This window comes from Tachysurus vachellii, chromosome 7 (assembly GCF_030014155.1).
Source record: "Tachysurus vachellii isolate PV-2020 chromosome 7, HZAU_Pvac_v1, whole genome shotgun sequence".
NCBI classification, from domain to species: Eukaryota; Metazoa; Chordata; class Actinopteri; order Siluriformes; family Bagridae; genus Tachysurus; species Tachysurus vachellii.
In genome coordinates this window covers 17,280,222-17,302,561 of record NC_083466.1, presented here as the reverse complement: position 1 = coordinate 17,302,561, position 22,340 = coordinate 17,280,222, and the positions used below count along the sequence as shown (strand labels likewise).

At 39.4% G+C, this 22,340-nt stretch overlaps 2 protein-coding genes across 3 annotated transcripts in view; one reads left to right on the top strand and one right to left on the bottom strand.

Annotated features, from left to right (window-relative positions):
• The window catches only part of slc8a4b (solute carrier family 8 member 4b), a 61,502-nt gene extending 56,918 nt beyond the window's left edge, over window positions 1–4,584 (top strand). Inside the window, exon 10 of the mRNA XM_060874671.1 lies at window positions 1,090–4,584. Coding sequence (XP_060730654.1) covers window positions 1,090–1,469 — 380 coding nt within the window. The 3' untranslated portion in view covers window positions 1,470–4,584. The remainder of the gene's footprint in view (window positions 1–1,089) is intronic.
• A 2,756-nt stretch (window positions 4,585–7,340) lies between these two features.
• plcb3 (phospholipase C, beta 3 (phosphatidylinositol-specific)) overlaps window positions 7,341–22,340 on the bottom strand; it is a 66,018-nt gene continuing 51,018 nt past the window's right edge. Inside the window, exons 12-34 of one of the 2 annotated variants that reach the window (XM_060874669.1) lie at window positions 21,375–21,457; window positions 20,652–20,736; window positions 20,274–20,421; window positions 19,886–19,987; window positions 19,669–19,745; window positions 19,378–19,474; window positions 18,802–18,886; window positions 18,557–18,681; window positions 18,135–18,289; window positions 17,531–17,692; window positions 17,129–17,228; window positions 16,680–16,784; window positions 15,897–15,994; window positions 15,642–15,762; window positions 15,430–15,465; window positions 15,220–15,329; window positions 14,075–14,184; window positions 13,751–13,910; window positions 13,023–13,099; window positions 12,699–12,788; window positions 12,425–12,482; window positions 11,535–11,621; window positions 7,341–11,394 (exon numbers count right to left, since the gene is read on the bottom strand). In XM_060874669.1, coding sequence (XP_060730652.1) covers window positions 11,119–11,394; window positions 11,535–11,621; window positions 12,425–12,482; window positions 12,699–12,788; window positions 13,023–13,099; window positions 13,751–13,910; window positions 14,075–14,184; window positions 15,220–15,329; window positions 15,430–15,465; window positions 15,642–15,762; window positions 15,897–15,994; window positions 16,680–16,784; window positions 17,129–17,228; window positions 17,531–17,692; window positions 18,135–18,289; window positions 18,557–18,681; window positions 18,802–18,886; window positions 19,378–19,474; window positions 19,669–19,745; window positions 19,886–19,987; window positions 20,274–20,421; window positions 20,652–20,736; window positions 21,375–21,457 — 2,547 coding nt within the window. In that variant the 3' untranslated portion in view covers window positions 7,341–11,118. The remainder of the gene's footprint in view (window positions 11,395–11,534; window positions 11,622–12,424; window positions 12,483–12,698; window positions 12,789–13,022; window positions 13,100–13,750; window positions 13,911–14,074; window positions 14,185–15,219; window positions 15,330–15,429; window positions 15,466–15,641; window positions 15,763–15,896; window positions 15,995–16,679; window positions 16,785–17,128; window positions 17,229–17,530; window positions 17,693–18,134; window positions 18,290–18,556; window positions 18,682–18,801; window positions 18,887–19,377; window positions 19,475–19,668; window positions 19,746–19,885; window positions 19,988–20,273; window positions 20,422–20,651; window positions 20,737–21,374; window positions 21,458–22,340) is intronic. The other variant, XM_060874670.1, reaches the window with a different exon arrangement.

Genomic DNA, 22,340 nt, shown 5'->3' with positions numbered 1-22,340 from the left:
TGAATGAATCGCAATTAGTACATTAGTGTACATTATGGTTTGTGTTTTGTATTGTTTACTAGAAATGTAAATACGGTCACTGGGTCTTTATTGGAAATCATTACATTTTAATTGTAAATAAAATTCCTTCATCGTAACCCCAGCCCTCAACATTACTCTAAACCAGCCAATACAGAACATCAAGAATATTATTAATATCACATAAGAACATATAAAAATGTAACAATTCATCTTTATACAGATCTTAGTGAGAAAAATTTTGCAGCTTTGTATAAATATAAATTGAACGCTATTTTTGACTCTTTTGTCACAATTTATATTAAAAGACCTGAATCAAAGATTAACTGAGAATTAATTCACTCTAAAAAAAATTGCTCAGGTAAAAGAAGAGTCTATTTAAAATGTTTTTGCCTGTCAGACAAATCTGCAGCAGCCATCAGGGCTGAAATCCATTTTGGTGAAATTTGCAGTTAAAGTGTGTTATAACACTCTGTTCTGTTCGGTCAGAATACAGCAACAGTGACGTCCATCATGTTTTCTGTCACACAAATAAATATCAAAATAATTAGTAAATTAATAAATAATATCATCTTTCTCATACAAAGGACAGGACTTGTTTTAAATGTTTTAAATATTGTTACTATAATACACCGTGCTCTGTCACAGTCAGTCACTTTTGTTTTCTAGGTTACATTTATTCATCTACAGCAAGTGAAATAACAAGGAATTATTCAGTGATTTTATTATAATTCTGTTATTTCTATTATTATTACTTTAAAACACACACGTCCTCAAAGGTGGTAAGAATGTAAATTCAGAAGAAGTGCTGTATGTTTTAATGACTTCAGCCAGCTTGTTTTCCAGGTTTAACTTTAGTACTACATCATTTCCATAACCATCCTTTCTACACCTGTTGCTTCTGTTGATCTAACTTTTATTTTTTAATTCTCTTCAGTTTCTCCTTTTACGTTGGGTTTGTTTTTGTCACTTAGCCTTTTAGAATTTGAGCATATTTCCAACTGGTATATGTAGCATAAATGGATGCATTAATGGTCTGACTAAACCACATTCCCTTCCTCTTTCCCGCAGACACGTTTGCCAGTAAGGTAGCTGCCATTCAGGACCAGTATGCTGACGCGTCCATTGGGAACGTGACAGGCAGCAATGCGGTGAACGTGTTTCTGGGCATAGGTGTGGCGTGGACCATCGCCGCTGTGTACTGGCGCAGCAAGGGCAAAATCTTCCACGTGAATCCAGGCTCTCTGGCCTTCTCTGTCACACTCTTCACTGCGCTTTGTGTGGTGTCTGTGAGCGTGCTGCTGTATCGTCGGCGCCCCTCGGTGTCAGGAGGAGAACTGGGTGGCCCACGGACTTGCAAACTGGTCACATCCTTGTTTTTCATTGGTCTTTGGCTTATTTACATTTTACTGGCCTCACTGGAAGCATACTGCCACATTCCTGGATTCTGAGACAGAAATAAAGCATGTGAAGAGACTTTAAGTTTACGTCTCACACTAGATAAGCAGCTTCATTAAGGATTTAGTATTTAAATGAACTGTGAGTGTTCATTTTCCACTAAAAAATCTTCCCCTCTTTAATCCTCTCAGTTCTCTAAAGAAGTACCTTACTGTGGATTCTTTTGTCCCTTTGCCTTACTCGATGAACTTGTTGGAAAATTGTCTGTTCCAGTAACCAGTGAGCCTCCTTCCCTTATTTCCCGTTTAAGCCAATTCAAACTCCTGTGTCAGATAGAAGGACGATGCTTTTCTACACTTTTTGAATGGCGTCCAGTGTCAGTACTGTTATTGTGTAATTGTCAATATGGTATTTTAGAAAGAAATTTAGACCAAGACAGACTGTCAGTGACTTAGTGGATAAAATGATGTCTGTGCTATAGAGTTCATGAGCATGCTTGCAAAAAAAAGCATGTTTCCATACCTAAGGGCATTGTAAGAAAAAAAGAAGAAATTCTTTGAAGGAAAACACACACTGAGGCAATCTTCAGTCTGGACTTACAAAAGAAACATAAAAGACCATGAGAAAGGTTTGAAAACGATTTGGATGGTGCCGAAGAGCGCTTATTTCATTTACATTTTACATTTACAGCATTTAGCAGACGCCCTTATCCAGAGCGACTTACATTTTTATCATTTTTTTTTTATACAACTGAGCAATTGAGGGTTAAGGGCCTTGCTCAGGGGCCCAGCAGTGGCAGCTTGGTGGACGTAGGAATCGAACTCACAACCTTCCGATTGGTAGTCCAACACCTTAACCACTAGGCTACCACATCCCTATTTCAAACTGCATGAGTTGTTTTTTGTGGATCCTGCTGACACCCAGAAGTACACTAAAGAGCTTTTCCAGTGAAGAGTTCCCACTGACACATGAAGCTCATTTGGTCCAAGGACGTGTTTAGTTTTTATGTTTTGTTTTTTTCAGAACGGTTTAAGGCTCGGTACCTGAATTTCAAGCATGTTGTGAAGAAGAAAGAACTGAGCTACAGTGTACTATATAAGCAGTATGAGGTGGCATTTACAACATGGACACCACCCCCAACACGCCAAGGGGAGAAGTGTTACTATGGAAATACTGAATTGAAACAGGAAATGACCTTTGCCATGTGTGTTCAGTGCATGTACACATGCTCTGTCTCTGCTTGTGTCTACTGGAACTCACTGACTTTTATGTGTCCAAATATTATTATTATTATTATTATTATTATTATTATTATTATTATTATTATTATTTTATACTTTATGTTGTTAATGTCCAGATTGATTGGTACTGTACGTTATCAGTCGTCACTGTTTCTCTGTGGTCAAACTCAGTATGTGTTACATCTGGCTTTAAATATGTGCTGTGAAGATAAAGTGTCTGTGACTATGTGTATAATGATTGAATAGGAGAGGGAGAAATAACAGGCAAAGTTATGACTACTTCCTCCTCCCTCTTCTTCTCCTCCCATCTCAGTCCTCTGTATTTCTGCGCTCAGAATAGTCATCCATCACAAAGAGGAAACAGAGACAGAGAGGAAAAAGTAAAGGAGTGTGACAGATTTAGTACTTGTGCGGATCTTTAGCTATTCTAAGTAGCTACTGATGCCTGATCCATTGTTTTGAGTGATAGAATGCGTGCGTGGGGTATTTTTAGCTATTCTTGTTGCTAGGCAACCATTGCAGAGTCATTGTCTCGTGTACTTGTGTGTGTGTGTGTGTGTGTATGTTTTAATCGCCTTATAAGGTTGCTACTTTTCTTTCTGGCTGTCTGGTTGCTCTTAATAAATTGGGAGTCCAACCCAAAACATCCCAATGAGGAAATAAGTGTTATAATTGCATTCCATATCTAGCTAGGATATGGAATAGTGTGTGTGTATAAGAGAGAGACAGAGATAGAGAGAGAGCATTAATCCTGAGTTGCTTGTGATTTAATATTTAGAGAACTGAGTGATCAGTTATGAGAAAGTAGCTTCAGAACAGTTGTAGTTTTACTCACAGTTATATAGTGTGTGTTATTGGCTTCTCTCTTTCTGGCTTCTTCACTAAGTTTCGGAGAGTGTCACAGAATTTGTATATTAATAAGCAGAAAGGACACACACACACACACACACACACACACACACAGAGGTATCCATAAGAGATGTCTCACAGTGCAGACATCATTTTGACACAGATTTGACACAGACACACATTTCTTAGCATTCCTCTCTCACTGTCACTGTCTTGCATGGATACACACACATACACACACACACACACACACACAGATTTCAATTAATTCAGAAGTGATTAAGCTTCAATACGTTTTGCACAGTAAGTGGTACAGACCGGGTAATAAACAGAAAAGCAGGACAGAGTAATACATGTTCACCTTTTTGGGTTTTGTTTTCATACTTGTATTTAATTCCATTAATATTTGTTTTTCATTAATTTATGTATGAGTGGGCAGGTTTGTGGGGTGTATTATGTATTTACATTTAATGATGTGGAGCATGTCCAAAAAAAAAAAAAAAAAAAAAAAAAAAAAAATTAAAAATAGCAAATGGCAACTTCCCAAGGGAGCTATTATGTCCCACAATATGTGCGTATGTATTATCCATGAAGTGACCATACCTGTGTGTGTTCATGTTTATTTCATCACATCATGTGTCTTTTTAGATGTACCCGCTGTCTCTATTAGCTTTTAAGCTCTTGTGTATTTAATTCATTTCTCTTTGCTTTTATTCACAACATGTTCCCTTCCAAGTCTCCAAGTGCTTTCCATCTTTGTAGATCTCATTAAGATTTTATCTGTTTGTTTTCTGCCTTCTTGTTTGCCTGTGTAATTTGAGTTACCTGGTTCTTGCTCAGAGATCCAGGTTCGTGCGGGAGCCGATGTGTTCGTGTCTGGATGTGTGTAGGTCATTTAAAGACCTTGTGTGCTCACGGCATTTGCATGTTTCATCATCTTTAACCTTGTTCATACTCAAGTGGGCTTTTAGAAAATGTCATCTCATAGATATTTTTAAACGTAAGCGAGTTCTGAAAGTTGTTTACAAAGACATCATACTTTCTTTTAAATCAGAATTAAACTAGAAATCCATCCTGATGCTGTTGATTTGTCATTTGTTAATGAGATTCTGTTCAAACGCTCCCGTGTTTTAACAGCTTAGCGTCTATATATCACATCTGTAGTGTACATGTGATTACCAAAGGAAAGAACTTCAACACATTTCCATGTGCTGTGAAGATAACTGAAGAACAGAATGTCACACGTATGCTACAGATGTCAGATGCACAAGCTCACAAAATGGAGCAGTGCTTTAAGCTGTTGCGTCTTTGAAAAACATTTTGTCAGAGTCTCCAGAATTTCATGTAGAGAGAAAAAAAAAGCGTGTTTGTCTCAACACAGAGGTTCCTCCTGTCACTCTGGCATTCATATATTCCCTGGCAAAGAAACAAGAAAATGAAAGGAAAAAAAAGATAGGGAAAACAGCAAACATAGTCCCTCTGGAAGGAGAGACCTGTGCTTCAAATAAGAATGAGGGACTGAGTGATCTGAACAAAATTCTAGATCGAAAAGAAAAACAAAACAAATAAAAGCAGAAAGATTTGAGGTGCAGCTGAAGTTGTTCAGACAGTGTTTATGTAATGTGGAATCAATAAACACAGCAGGATTAATCAATTCAATTCACAAATGTATTCCAGCCTGCATCAGGTTTAGACAGACTCTAAGCAATTCTGGAATTCATTTGGGTCTTAAACATGTCTTGGTGTTTCAACAGTCACCTGGCTTGGGCGTATTTGTTCAAATATAAATGCCTTCAAAGGTTCACCAAAGTACTAATCTTGAGGGTCGAAGACTGAGGGACAAAAATGAGTACCTTGTCTAGAAATGGCTCAAACATAATGTGGCCATCGCATGACATCTGAGTGCTCTTGTATAACTGTGAAAGATCATTTAGGTTCTGTCATGACCTTTACAATGATGATTCAATGTGGGCTCTTAAAGTGAAAGAACAGTGACACCTCATTTATCCAACTCAAATAAAGAGACCCATTCAGAAGAGGATTACTGAAAAAAGATCATTTACATTAGAAATAAATACTGTATATAAATATCACACTCAGTCTCATACCATCTCATACTGATTACTGATATTGTTACAGCATTTTTATATATTGACACGTTTTCAAAATCTTTACATTTATGTTGATACAAATGCGGATTTCTCATTAAAACCTGCATACATTTTTATTTGGTCTATATTGAATAATTTAACTGTATGGTTTAAACCAAAATGTAAATCAAATTAAAATAAAATACAATAATGACAAATACATTTCTAATGCCATAAACGTAAATGTAATAATGACAAACAATCTTTTAAATACAAATTTGAGAGTATAAGTTTCAATTTCACAAATAATCAAGTACAGTATAAATCCCCCCTAATATTGACTCCTTTGTAGAAAAGAAAACATTAAAAAATTGTTTTTCATCATTTGCAAAAAGTAACTATACAAACAAATCCTGCTTTACACAAATTCCCATAAATTTCATTCCCTAATTAGTAAGAATCAGAAAAATTAAAGAACCATCTAATGATTCATAATTTATACACTGGACTTCTTGCACCTGGGTTTAAAAAAATAAATTAATTGATTAAAACAACAACAATTGAACTGTGTACTTTTTTGCCCCCAATTAAATCACTGATTATTTCCACTGTGTAACTCAGTCACAGCAGTTATAACAGTGTGTGTGAGAGCGAGCACCTTTTAGCTAACCTGGCTACTGGTTTACAATCATTTACTTAATGCTAGATAGCATGCTAATACCTATTATTAATCGGATGATAAAAGCCTCAAAATATCTAGCTTTTTATTGGACTGCTGCTGGAGAGCAAACCTTTGCTAAGCTAACTGCTTTACTGTTAACAGTGGGTTTAGCTCTTTGGCTAGCTTTGCTTATGTTGCTCAGTAAGGACACTGAGGTGGTTCACTGTAGCAGTTCAATGTAGCAAGTCAAAACAAGAAGCTAAGCACACAGATGGCTTTAGCAACTTTCAGTTCTAGCTGAGTTGTTTTTGTAGTAATATAATATAATGTTTTGTACATTCCTTGTTCACTTTGGTATTCTAGATGATGTCTGAGCTCCTGCTCTCAAAGGCAGGCGGCAAAAGCAAACAAACAAACAAAAAAAACCCAGTCAGGTTATACACTGTGTACCTCTTTATCTCCACTTCTTAGAAACTATAAAGTAACAACTACATAATAAATATCTCAAGTTGATTATCAGATTATTTTGATATATAACAAGTGCTACACACCTGTCTGTTATTAATGATCATCACTCAACATAAAGAATATTCTAGAGATTCACTTTCTAAATGGAAGAGTTATCCATTTTTTTTTTTTTTTTAACAAAGTAAGATGTCCGTGTTGGTAGCATGAAAATTTGGACAAATATATCAATAGCAAATAATAAAATTTGTGAGACTACCATGTGTTTAGTGGATGTGGTAGCTCAGTAGTTAAGGTGTTGATTACTGATCGGAAGGTCATCAGTTTGAATCCCAGGTTCACCAAGCTGCCACTGCTGGGCCCCTGAGCAAGGCCCTTAACCCTCAATTGCTCAGCTGTATAAACTGAAATAAATTAAGTAAGTTGCTCTGGATAACGGTGTCTGCTAAATGCCTTGAATGTAAATGTAAATGTTTACAGCTCTATCATCCGAGGTAACCGAAGCCTCGGCTACACAATCAGACCTTCCAGTTGGCTGAAGAGAAACCTGTAAGATCTCATGACTTACTATTAAGTTAAAAATAACAAGAAGAAGTGAAACATGCAACGAAAACTTAATGTCTTGACAAAATTTGTTTTTTATTGAATGTACAGATAAATGTATCGTTTATTGAGGCAAAAAAAATTACATCCAGAGACATGATTTTTCCTTTCACAAGGCAGAGCAGTACTTTCTCTAAAAAATACAGTGTTTCAGTAAGAAAGATACAGAAATATAGAGAAAGAGAGAGAGAAGGAAAAGCAAAAAAAAAAAAAAAAAAAAAGACAAATACCACATATACTTGGTTAAAGCTGCAACTTGAGGCGAAATAAAATTAGCCCTTGGCAATGTGTTTCTATTCACCACACAAGCTGAATGCGCTGTGGCACTAAACTTCAGCCGACAGAAATAATGCCACAGTATTACTCAACCCCTGCTCTCTTTAAGACAAAGGAATCATTGGACAAACTTATTTACTTGAACTTGCACATTGTACCACCTACTGTACCTGGAGCTAAAGAATAATCTAAAAATCTGCTTATAATATCTAATACATAAAAGATCTAAAAAAAAAAAAAGAAAAAGTGCACCAATGAGGACATGGGTAAATATGTAAATATGAATATGAATGATTTTAGGGAACTGTCATAGTATATAAAAATGGAAAAGATTTACAAGGTCCTCACTTTGTAAGAAAAAGATGCTCACGTTAGTGTCAATAGCATAGTTCAATACAGAGGCGAGGTGAAGTGAGGACCGAGTTTAGAGGATGAAGACCAGTCGCGCCACGTACGACTCAAGAAAAAATGCGTCAAATGATTAAAAACAGTTTAATGAGCATGTTTGAGTGCTCATAACGAGGTGTTTTTTCTTAGACAGACAGACAGGCAGCAGACGACAGTTTGGGGAGTTGAGGAAATTATCTCTGTGTGTGTGTGTGTGTGTGTGTGTGTGTGTGTGGAAGCTCAGGGACAAACCCATAGATGTCAGACATCTCTTACATCCCATGAAGTTCCCGATCACGTGAAAACACATGCACAAGGACACACACAGACACACAGCTGACATTAGCCTTAACTCCAACTCTAGTCAGTAGTAGAATACACATAAAACTACATGCGTGTGATTAATATGATCCAGATACACCATAATTCATTGATATTTCACTAATTCTGACATGACATAACCCATGTCTACACCGTATCATACACACAAATCAAACATTTCGATATTATCGACATGTACAACAACGGTCCTCATCGTACATCATTAGACAGCACTGTATAAGAAGTACCACTGTTCCTGCTTAAAATCATAAAGCTTTAAACACTCTATGCTAATATAATAAAGATCTCAGTTGGTTTGTAGAGCTTAAATGCTCCACCGCATCCTCATCCATTCTCTCTCTCTCACACACACAGACACACATTGTACACTCTATATTCTTTAAAATTTACAAGTTGAGACAAGATCTCAGAGTTTTCCCCTCTCAGTGTGCCTGCAGTGTCCCAACTCTGCTCCGATCAGAGAACAGCATCTCTGATTTGCCTTCAGCCACAATGTTTAATGATGTTGTTGTTGTCGTCCTTCGGGTGTTCCCTGTCCGGGGTCATCTGATCCGCATAGTTAGTTTTGGCACAGGTTTTATGTCCTTTCTGGCGTTTCCACCGCAGTCTTCATCCACATTATTTACTCCACATAATTTGCCATCCCAATCAAACAGACCAGGTTAAAGCTACTAAAACTAACTGAGCTAACTACACACTTACAATCACACATGCTGCAATATGCTAATCATTGCTCATAATGATGTGTGTGAGCGCTCCATTAGGGGCCCATAACATTGTGTCGCTGTATTACAGGAGCTCATAAGATTGTGATTAAATAGCAATGGAGCAGCATGTTTTTGCCTTTGGTACAGTGGGTCAAGTGGAATTGCCAGCCTGGAGAGCTCGCTGGAGCTCAGCCATGTGCCCAGGAGTCAGGACAAAGACGAGAGGAAAGAATGGAGTGAATGAGACTGGCTTGAAACAGGCTCATCTAGAGAGACAATGCAAAGCATTAACTAGCATGAGCCTTTTTGGATTTGAAGTTTTTCTTTTAGGATGCACATCTGCCATTTCTCATTTTCACATCAATTTAGGACCAATCTGACATTAGCTCTAAGTAACCAAGCTGACATGGTCTACTGGTACATTTTTTCCCTTTACGACAACCCAAAAAAAACTCCATCCAAAAAGTGTGATTAATAAGTTATTGATTAATAAGTCATTTTCCCGAACCAGCAACCTCGTTTACATTCACAAATGAGGAAATGCAACCTCTGGGGCTTCCTTGAATTGCTGGCAAGAAGAAGAAAGCGTAATGAAGATGAAGTAACAATCAGATTTCCACATTTTGAGACACAACCTAAAAGACACAACCTACTGTAAAAGACCTAATCTGACATTAGCTGGCTCTAAGTAACCAAGCTGACATCCTGAAAAAAATAGTATCTGCTGCAATGTGATGCGAAACACAGCAGGGCACGATGGAGCACAAAATAAATGCAAGGGGAACAGACTGGGAAGCATGTCAAATCCGATTCAATACTTATCCATCGGCTCGAGCTAATATCAGCCCCATGTCGGATTGATGTATCCCTCGTTTTCTAAAACGTGTGTGTTAAAGCTTCTATATTTTGCCTTGCTGCATTTGGGATTTTCTAGTCTACTGGTACATTTTTTTCCCTTTACGACAAACAACCCAACTCCATCTAAAAAGTGTGATTTTAATAAGTCATTTGCCCGAACCAGCGACCTTGTTTACAGGCACAAATGAGGAAATGCAACCTCTGGGGCTTCCTTGAATTGCTGGCAAGAAGAAGAAAGCGTAATGAAGATGAAGTAACAATCAGATTTCCACATTTTGACACACAACCTAAAAGACAAAAGTTTGCACATCCTGTATGTTCAGGTATATATGGCGATCGCTTTGGCTAGACCTGACCCCTGATACCACACACTCTTATAGTTTCACATTCTAGTAACCAGAGCGACAGAATTAACACATCCAGAGTGTGAATAGACGACATGAACAACAGAACTGTGTCCAGTTTCCTGAACAGTAGTGGTTTTGGATATGCAGTGCATGGGACTGGCACACCAATTACACACAGAATTAGAGCAGGGATTAGATTAAGCCACACCACACACTCAGGGCTGTAGGGAAGGAGAGAGGACATGGGGGGGAAAGGTGGATGGGGGAGATGGGGAACAGGGGGAGGGGGAACTCTGCATTACTGGGAAAACAAAAAACAATATTCATCACATCTAATCTTTTTCTTGCCACACACACACACACACACACACACACACACACATCAATTACGTTGATGTATTTCGAATGCTGCAGAAATATGCAGTGGGAATTAACTTTATAGCCCCATAGGGAGGAGAGATGATGGTCTGGCTTATAGGATTGCCCATCTGTGCATTATTATGTAAACAAGTACCATTCAGATTACGCCTTGCGTTCGTATCGCCCAGTCAGTAAACTCTCTTTACACCACTAAAGCTACACTGCCACCTGCTGGACAAGGCAGAGCACTACAGTTAAACCGCTAACTCCCTCATATCATACCACAGAAATAAATAAAGAGTCTCTTGTTTAAAAAAATCCCTCCATTCCACAAGTGCTAAACACAGACATATATATATCATTGAAAAGGAAATAAAAGCAGACTTTAAAAGAGGCATGGGAAAAATAAAGTTACCGAAATCCTTTAAAAGCTTTTAAACTGTAATACTACTTCTATCACCAGGATCCAGTGAGAATGGCATGAGAGGACAAAGCGATACGATGATCAGGTAGGATTTAGATGGCCGTGAGCTCCGATTCGGACGTGATGGTGCTGGAGGATGAGGAGTTGTCCAGCGAGACCATGCTGTTGTCCATGCTCGAGTTGTGATTGGGAGAGTTGAAAGAAGGAGTGCTGCAGTTGGAGGGTGGGCCTGAGCCGGCACTGTCTTGGCTGAACAGGGCGTCGCTGCGCAGGCCTTTGCTCTCTAGCTCACCCTGCAGGTATCGACAGATCTCCTCGGGTAAGCGCTCGAGCTCGGCGTCAGTGTCACGCTCCAAACGCAGCCGGTGCTGCAGCAAGAAATACAGTCAGTATACAAACAATAAGCCAAAGAGGAGAGCAATAAGTGTGTGTGTGTGTGTGTGTGTGTGTGTGTGTGTGTGTGTGTGTGTGTGTGTGTGTGTGTGCATGAAAGAACAGAAGGACAGACCAGTGGTTGCTCCTCTTCTATTTTCTGTAAGATTTCTCTCTGCTGGTTCTTCAGCTTCTCTTGACGCTTCTCCTGAGTTTCATCCAACTATAAATAAGAAGAAAAAAACAAGCTAATGATTAAATTCCAGCATTGATGGCTGAAAAACAGGGAGGAATTTGTGGAGTGGGACGTAGTAGCATTGAAGCATGACTTTAAAACTGACACAACCATGAATTTGAGACACATGAGAGTTTGGCTGGCTTTAATATTTATTTATTTATTTTTATTCTTGCAGCTTTCATGCTCATGTGAACAGTGACGGTATGGGGACCATAGTTAAGTTTCAGAAAAGTGCTGCTACATTGACTGTTATTATGCCATTCTGACGTGCGACTAGGGATCTGTCTAAAAATATAAATCAGAGCATCACACTGAGATTCTGCATACACAAGATACACTTCTCTACACAAGGATGCAAATTGAAACAAAGAGCTGGTTAGGAAATGATTATTAATTCACTTTTTTTCTCCCGTTTATGGACTACATAAGAATTACTGAACAATTTTGTCACCACCTCCTCAGGGCTGTCCCTTTTTTGGTTCATCTGCTTTGTTTCCTTGCAGTTTACAAGCCAAAAATTATAACTGATGATGATCTGCTTTAAATGTAAGTTACAAATCTTTGCATTCTCATTTTCATCTTTTTATTAAAAACAGGATGCGTACAATTATTGTACAATATTTTGATATAAACAAACCCTCGTAATAAAATGTTACCTCTATCGCCATCAACTAAGCAGTACATTTATATCTGTAACAGCAAGGTGAGAGAGAGAGAGAGAGAGAGAGAGAGAGAGAGGTTTCTTCTTTGTCAGGGGACTTGATTTGAAATCTATGAAAAACACTCACCTTGCGCAGTGAGTTCACCGAGTCCTGGATATGTTTTTTATTTATCTCGTTCACTTCCCTTGAGACAGAGAGAAAGAGGAAGAGCGTGTGTGTGAGAGAGAGTTAAGAGTTATGGCGGTATATTGATGGAGCGTGAGATGACTATAGCTCAGGCAAACTCTCCTTTCTTCGTATTTTAGGAGACAGCTGGATGAATAAATTCACGTAATAGTATAACAACTTGTCTGAGAGAGGTGGAGAACTGGAGATTTGTTTACAGAGAGGTTTTACTCACGACTCAGCCTTCTCTTTATCCCCCTTTTTAGCTTCTATGATGCTGTTCTGCCTTTTTCTGTCTAAAATCTTCTGCAACTCCTTCTTCTCTCTAGGGAAAGACATGTTACAGTAAAAGTTACACAGGTACAGTACGCAAACAAGAGTGTGTGTGTGTGTGTGTTTGTGTGTGTGTGTGACAGAGAGAGAGAGAGAGGGAGAGAGTGAGAGAGAGAGAGAGAGAGAGAGAGAGAGAGAGAGAGAGAGAGAGAGAGAGAGAGAGAGAGAAAGAGAGAGAGAGAGGGAGAAAGAGAGAGAGAGAGAGAGAAGGGGAGAGGAGGCTTACTTGTCACATATGTCCTTGAGTTTCTTGATCTGATCTATCTGGCATTCCTCAGCAACTACTTTTAGTTTCTTAAAGGACTGTGAAGGAGCACGACAAAAACAGTTCAGCTTACAAAGTTCAGCTTACAATCAGCTTACAGTTCAGCTTACAGTTCAGCTTACTGCTTCTTTAACACGCTGTAGTTACAAAAAAATAATAAAATTCCTGTTATTGAAGTTATTAAACCTCTTGTTCACTTCTACCAAACAACAAGCTTTCCTAAACTGAAATATAATTATTGTTTGCATGCATCTCAACCAAAAGTATTCCGTCTATGTCAAAAAGCAAAAAAGTGAGAAAATGACAAATAAACAGACCCACCATCAACACGCACACACACACACACCCACATTCTATACTGTGTCTAAAATGTCTGAATAACTGAGTCACTGATTGTCTTCAAATAAAGAGTAAAATCCTCCCTCTTCACCAAGCACTTAAATTAGCATAGTTACTCTATTTAAAACAATCCCTTGACTATTTTGTGTTCTTACGTTTGTTGCTTGCGTTTAGTCAGTGATCGAGTGTACGAGAGCGAGGATGTTACTGATACAGACTGCAAAACACTTCTGAGAGTCGCTCTAGAGAAAGGCAACTGTGAAATGGTGTAAATGTAAATATGAAGCACTAGTCTGTGTGTGTGTGTGTGTGTGTGTGTGTGTGTGTGTGTGTGTGTGTGTGTGTAGTACCTCTTCAAGATGAGCATACTTCTTTTCTCTTTCCAGCTGGTGTTGTTTCTTTCGCAGGTCAAGCAGCTCCTGCATCTGCCACTCTCTCAGCTGCACTGTCCGCTTCTCCAGCTCCACCTCCAGAGCACTCAGTTCAGTCCTCACAGGTTCCTCAGGCTCACTGTCAACACACACACACACACACACACACACACACAGACACACAGACACACAGACACACAGACACACAGACACACAGACACACAGACACACACACACACAGAGTAAATATTTCATGAAGTTCATGCTTTGAAGCTGCTTAGACTGTCTTTATTTCCCGCGTACTTTTTCTTTACGCTGAGCCGCAGCTTTTTCTCGGCTTGACTCTTGCGTCTCTGGATGTCTGAGTTCAGCTTGTTACACCTCGTCTTCTGCTCCTTGCTGAGGGCCCACACCTAACACGCAGACCACATACACATGCAACGTGACTGCTATAGAATGCTGTTCCTAACAAACTAAAACAAAATAAAAACCCACTGCACTGTTTGATTAAACATAGAACATGTCCACTTAACCTCATAATGACAGGAAAATGAAACGAAAGCTGTAAGATGTACTTTAATTTATGACTTTATAACGATACTCCATGTAATTAAATATTTTAAAATGGGCACTTGTTGTGTGTGTAGTGGTGACAATAATATCCAACAAACATTTAATGGAGGCTGAACTAAATCTGAACTGTGATAAATCTTAACCATACAGTACACTATGTACTGCAAACTCTAATACACATCTATTCAGCACATATAGTGGAGTTATTTAGGACTGAACCTAACCTTAACAGCCCTAAATATTAATTACATTAAAATTGGATAGAGGGGATATACAGGTCAAACATTCATTCATTCATTCATTTTCTACCGCTTATCCGAACTACCTCGGGTCACGGGGAGCCTGTGCCTATCTCAGGCGTCATAGGGCATCAAGGCAGGATACACCCTGGACGGAGTGCCAACCCATCGCAGGGCACACACATACTCTCATTCACTCACGCAATCACACACTAGGGACAATTTTCCAGAGATGCCAATCAACCTACCATGCATGTCTTTGGACTGGGGAGGAAACCGGAGTACCCGGAGGAAACCCCCGAGGCACGGGGAGAACATGCAAACTCCACACACACAAGGTGGAGGCGGGAATCGAACCCCGACCCTGGAGGTGTGAGGCGAACGTGCTAACCACTAAGCCACCGTGCCCCCCTACAGGTCAAACAGACCAATATAATTATCATCATCATCATCATCCCAAATAATGATGACTGTTAAGACAACTGCTACTTAAGACTGCAGACTAAATCCCATAACCAACTGCAAACATGACTAAGACACCAAAATGCATCTTAATCATCAAACTGCATTGGAAATATAGTATTTTGTGTTAAAAGTGTATATTTTAAGTACCACTAAGTGTAAAAGTGTGTGTACCTTCTTAAGGTGCTTCTTGCGAAGCTCCTTCAGTTCTTTGCATTGTTTCTTCAACAACTTCACATAGGACTTGTTCTGCTTCAGCTCTTCAATAGACTGGGGCTCGATCACTGAAATACAAACACACGTGTTCACAGTAAGAGAAATCTGATCTGCTTGAGCAATGTTAGCTTGTTGATGATGATGATGATGATGATGATGACGCCCTACCTGCTAATATATTGAGGATCAGGTCTTCTTTCTGAGCTAAAATATTACACACAATGAGAAGCAGGTCACTCAGTACACAAGCATGATGTCATGTCAGACATGCCCACATATGCATGTACACAGACAACTTACTCAACATGGATTTATCTCAGAATATGCGATGAGAGGTGAGTGAGAGCTGTGGGTTTTTATTGTTCTTGTGTTTAATTTACCTGGGGCAGTCAATACTTCAGCCACCACAGGTGGGAGGGGCGGCGAGGGCAAGGGGAACTGGCACACAGGAGTAGGCATAGGGGTGAAATCTAGTTTCTCATCTGGCTTGTCATGGACTCGCTTTGAGAACACACACATACGTGTACACACACAGACAAACACACAAACGCAGCAGATAAGACGAGGGACATGTTTTGATTTTGGTTTCAATAATGTTAATTCAATAATAATGTTAATCAAATATCGTTAAACACCTTACTAACCTCATTGTTGTCCATCATCAACACAGCCAGCTGCCTCTCTCTCTGATCCAGCACATGTTTGATTGGATTGGTCAGAGCCTCAGCATACTCTAAACACACACACACACGAAGCAGTCCATGTGTAATAAGAGAAACTTTTTGTGTTCTTTTATACTGCACTGGATTTGAGCTGACATTAATGTAATGAAACAAAAAGAAAAATATGAGGTTTAAGAATATTTATTTTATATATTGAATACAGTCTGCAAGAAAATAAAGTGAAAATGAATTCTATATCAAATAACCAGAAATGCCAAACAAATGAATTTTTATATAAAAATGTTATATTACAATGTTATAAATGTAAAGAATATAATAAACAGTACTGCTTATAAAGGAGACACTGCTGATGACTGTGATCCATTTATTCCCTCATACATGAAAAGTGGTATTAGATTTTTTATACTGTCTAAGACATTTGAAACAAGCTACATACAAGACAGAGAAACAGCTATATATCCTCATCGAAAATTCCCTGGAATATGTTTCTGATGTGTCCTGAAGTGGGATGTGATAGCCTAGTGGTTAAGGTGTTGGGCTACTGATCGGAAGGTGAATCAGAAGGAGTTTGAATCCCAGCTCCACCAAGCTGCCACTGCTGGGTCCCTGAGCAAGGCCCTAAACCCTCAATTGCTCAGTTGTATAAGTTGAAATAAACTGTAAGTCACTCTGGGTAAAGGGGTCTGCTAAATGCTGTAAATGTAAATATGAGGGAGAAAAGGCGTGCGGTCTCACCTTGATGCTCGTTTGGAATGTAGTCCTGAACTTCGGTGTATACAAAGAGAGTGGCAAGCAGGAGCGGCTGATTGAGCTCATTCTTCAGATTAATGTAATGGTATCCTGTAAAACACACACACACACAGAGTTTTGTGTGGAACAGATTTTATGCCATTAAGATACACATCATCTACTTCCAAAGCAAACAAGGTCCAGTGTAATGTCCATCTTAAGCCTTAAACAGCCGACACGTATTCATTACAGCAAAATTCTTTTCTTCTGCATAGCCCAGCTTGTTAGGAGGTTGAGGTCAGAGCACAGGGTCAACCACTATATAGTAGTCCTGGGGCAGGCAGGTTTAACGGCCTTGCTCAGGGGCACAACAGAGCCTTAACTATTATTAAACCACCACTGGTAAGTTTTTGAAAGATGTATTGCCACTTATTTGTCGCAAGCCTTGTACTGACCTGGACGTAAAGCCACTACTGGTAAGATCCGATGGCCTATGAACTTCCCGTTCTCTTCAAAGAGAGCTACTCTTAATGAGGCTAGTGTGGGCAACACCACCTACATACAGACAGAGAGAGAGAGAGAGAGAGAGAGAGAGAGAGAGAGAGAGATGTCTAATTTCTAACATAAATAATCATACATTCCTGTGTATAAATAAGGTTGAGTTTAAACAACATATATAAAGGGTGCTTAGGATGCTCAGAACCAACAATGTAAACTTCATCAACTTCTATATTGTAAACCTTTAGGATCTGTATTAATGTAAAGACCAACATTACAATGACATGATCTAGGATTGTTTAGGATATTGTACAGCTCTAATTCATAAGACATGAAAAACACATTAGCACTCGTCTGACCTTAAGAAAGACGAAAGGCTCCTCCTCCCACACGGGGTCCATTGAGTTGTTATTAGAGGTTTTGGTGCGGTACTTCCTTTTGGTGTCAGTAGGAAGCCCAAACATGTCGACTTCAACATACACTCCCACCTTCTTATCAGTCAGAAACTGACCAGACAAAATCTAAAAAAAACCCAAAAACATTAATATGAATTTACATAAACACAACATAGACACACATACATAGACACACACACGTGTGGATACACACGGACACACAAACACAGACACACACACACGTGGATACACAAACACAGACACACACACACACAGACACACACACACGTGGATACACAAACACAGACACACACACACACACACACACACACACACACAAACACAGACACACACACACGTGGATACACAAACACATAGACACACACACACACACAGACACACAAACACAGACACACACAAGTGTGGATACACACACACAAACACACACACGTGGATACACAAACACAGAGACGCACACATACACAGAGACACACAAACATGCACAGACACACAATCACAGAGATGCACACAAACACACGCACAAGCACAGACACACACATTACACTACCTTGATCTTGACAGTGTTAGCCACAATGCCATCCACTATGTTCTCAGTGAAGGGGTCAAAGTGTTTGTCTGTGCGCCTCATGAACTCGGGCTTGAGCAGGTAGCCACTGCGGCTGTTATACTCGAACACACCCAGGTTTAGCTGCATGGGTAGATCTAAATCAACCACACAAAAGTTATTCTGTATAAGAGTTTATGATCTAAATGCAGTAACAAACTAGAAAACATTCTAACTAACAAACAAATCCATAAAAAACAAACAAACAAAAACAAATTGATTTAACAACCAGAAGAATTAACTAACTAACAGACAAGAACACTATTAAGATCTCCCTCTTACAGAGAAGCTTCAGACTGTATGATGTTCAGGTCCACAAGGTGCTTTTAAATTATTTTAAATTACCACGAATGAGCCGGACTCACCAAGAGTCTGGAAGTTTAGCGCCACCATCTGGCAGCCTACATTCCAGAAGAGTTGAGGCATATAGTTACTGGAATCCACACGAGTGCCTTTGGGATAGATCCGACTCAACTGCTTCTTATTGTATCTGAACACAAACTGTTCAGGAAAACAAACGTGCACGCTCACAGTGACGTAAATAATGATCTCACACAATACACTAGGTGAATATGAAGAAATCTCCTCGGATCACGTATGGAAAGGATACTCCACAAATTCAATAGGGGAATTCTTCAGTATGTCCATGCCTTTGGTCTCCACAAAGGATGACATTTCAAAAAACTTGTCCCTTTCTAACAACATAAAATAAAAAAGCGAATAATCAAGCTCAATCAATGATCATTAATATTACATTATGTCACATACTACATCTGAGATCATTACACCACAGAGGAGCTCTGATAACACAAGCACACACACGGTACACACTCAGTACACACACAGAGGAAAGCATGTTCACACACACACACTCACAGATGAAAGCATGTGCACACACGCTCTCGCACACACACACACAAAATCATGTTCACACACACACACACACACACACGAAAGCATGTTCACACACACACACACGAAAGCATGTTCACACACACAGATGAAAGCATGTTCACACACACATACACACACACACACACAGATGAAAGCATGTTTACACACACACAGATGAAAGCATGTTTACACACACGCACACACACACTGACGAAAGCCTGTTCAAAGGCACACACACACACATGCGCACTCACACAATCATGTGCACGCGCACGCTCACATCAATACTCACTGGCTGCCACTTCAAAGGATTTGAATTTGACTGGTTCAATGTAGTTAACCAATGTGGACATCTCTTCAGTAGCATTGACTTCACTGTATGCTGTTCCCTGCATAAGTAGATGATATTATTCTTATTATTGTGGTAAAATATGAAGAGGGTATATAAAATATAAGCATTAAAAAAATCATTATATAATTAAATAATAACAAACAAAAATTCATATTGATCATAAAATTATTTGGAACGTAAAGAAAAATTAAGTGACACCAGAGAGAGAGAGAGAGAGGTGATCTGACTTGCCTCATCCGATTGGTGCTTTTTGGGGTCTGCCACTGGCTCTTCCTCCTCCTCTTCATCACTATCTCCATCTCCCCGATCTAAATTACAAGTAAATCAACATAAAAAAACAACAAATACAAACAAGATTAACGATGCATGTGCTACATAATGACACCAGCCTGACATTAGTCTGCACTGTGATTGGTTCAGACTGCATGTCAATCCCGCATGAACCCACCAATAGACTTCCGCATGTCACTGTCTTTACTCATCCTCTCTGCAAGCTTCTCGCCCCCATTGGACATGATCTGGCTTGTCTCCAATTCAGGCAATGGAGCATCTAAACACAAATTTTATGCATGGGTATGAAATGGATAAATGACACAATCAGAGAGAAAATGTGATTTATGAATAACAATGATTTCTTTAAATGAAATGTTCGTGGAACCTTCTGAGCTCCAACATGGAAGTGGAATCAGTAAAAAATTTGGAGGGCAGATGGCTGAACAGCACAATGATTTTGGATGTGTCTTTCTGAATGAGAGTGTACGGAAAACTTTCCGTGGGTGGGAGAAAACTTTAAGATGTATTTAATCTGGCGTTAACACCCGAGCACATGTGCTCACCGTTGAGAGACGAGGCCTGCTCGTCTGCTCCCTCTTTGCGTCTGACGCTTCCACCGTTAGTTGTGCCGTGGTGATGCTTTTTCTTGTTCTTTATCAAGATTTTCCCCATCAGCTCCTGAGGACTGGGCAACAACTGACCTGGGACCAGCTGCAACAAGCCACACGGCGTACAACTTTATTATGCTTATTACACTAGCCATGCTAAAAACTGATTCACTCTCAGCAATGAACACGTCCACAAGCATTTCTGTTTTACACAACTTTAGGGCAACATCATGGACAATATGATAATTACACACCTGATGAAGCAATGGCAGAGTGTTAAAGCAAGCAGAAATGCATGAGACGAGCTGGAAGCTGCTCTGCACTGGCACTCACCGGGTATTTCTCTAAAGGATCGATAAGCAAGGCATCACCGAATATGGAACGACAGTATTCTGCCATCTTAGCCTGCTGCCGTGCGCTGATAATAAACAAATGAGAGGGACAGAGGTGCGGCGAAGTTAAAAGGACAATAACATAAATTCTTCAGTGGAACCGTGTGACATAAAACACAATGGGGTCAAGAGATTTCATCAACCACCACCTTAATTTCCCATTGATAACAATTTTGAATGAATTAAACAATGACACATACATTTTATACATCTAACATCTGAGGAACTTGGAAATGTGGAAAAAAATCATGACATTATTTCCTATAGCTATGGCGCTATATTGTTCCCCTCATCAGCCTCTCTTTCAGTCTGATGGAATTAAACCAAGATTTTAATGTTAGAAAGAAACTGCACAGCGCAAAAGCCTCCATCTTGAACACTTTCTCATGGAGGAAAAGTGTTACAGTGCTGACACTGGAGACTCCTTGTAAAGGTTAAATAAATGTGTCTCTACAGAAAACTTGTACAGCATCTGTAATCAGAAGTGTTACATTAGGATTGTGTGAAAGAGCTGTTGCAATAAGGCATGCAACATCTTTTACTAAGTTGCTGTGGTATAAGAAAGAATAATGTTGATAAAAAAAATGTATATATATATATATATATATATATATATATATATATATATATATATATATATATACACTCTCAGATTTACACTTACGAGTCAACATGATTCTCGAAGGAGAGGATGAGGGGGTAGGGAGAGGTCTTAAAAGCACTCTCAGCAATGGCTTCAATCACCTCCTGTAGAGAGAGACAGAGTGGAAATGGGAAAATGTCACCTGCAAGTGGGCAAACAAGTATGAAACAGTGTTAGAGATCAACTCGAGAATGGATGAGTATGGTGAGAGTAGATGGACAGAATGACAGGTGTAGATGAGTATGGTGAGAGAGATGGACAGAATGAAGGTGTAGATGAGTATGGTGAGAGTAGATGGACAGAATGACAGGTGTAGATGAGTATGGTGAGAGAGATGGACAGAATGACAGGTGTAGATGAGTATGGTGAGAGAGATGGACAGAATGACAGGTGTAGATGAGTATGGTGAGAGTAGATGGACAGAATGACAGGTGTAGATGAGTATGGTGAGAGAGATGGACAGAATGACAGGTGTAGATGAGTATGGTGAGAGTAGATGGACAGAATGACAGGTGTAGATGAGTATGGTGAGAGTAGATGGACAGAATGACAGGTGTAGATGAGTATGGTGAGAGTAGATGGACAGAATGACAGGTGTAGATGAGTATGGTGAGAGTAGATGGACAGAATGACAGGTGTAGATGAGTATGGTGAGAGTAGATGGACAGAATGACAGGTGTAGATGAGTATGGTGAGAGTAGATGGACAGAATGACAGGTGTAGATGAGTATGGTGAGAGTAGATGGACAGAATGACAGGTGTAGATGAGTATGGTGAGAGAGATGGACAGAATGACAGGTGTAGATGAGTATGGTGAGAGTAGATGGACAGAATGACAGGTGTAGATGAGTATGGTGAGAGTAGATGGACAGAATGACAGGTGTAGATGAGTATGGTGAGAGTAGATGGACAGAATGACAGGTGTAGATGAGTATGGTGAGAGAGATGGACAGAATGACAGGTGTAGATGAGTATGGTGAGAGAGAT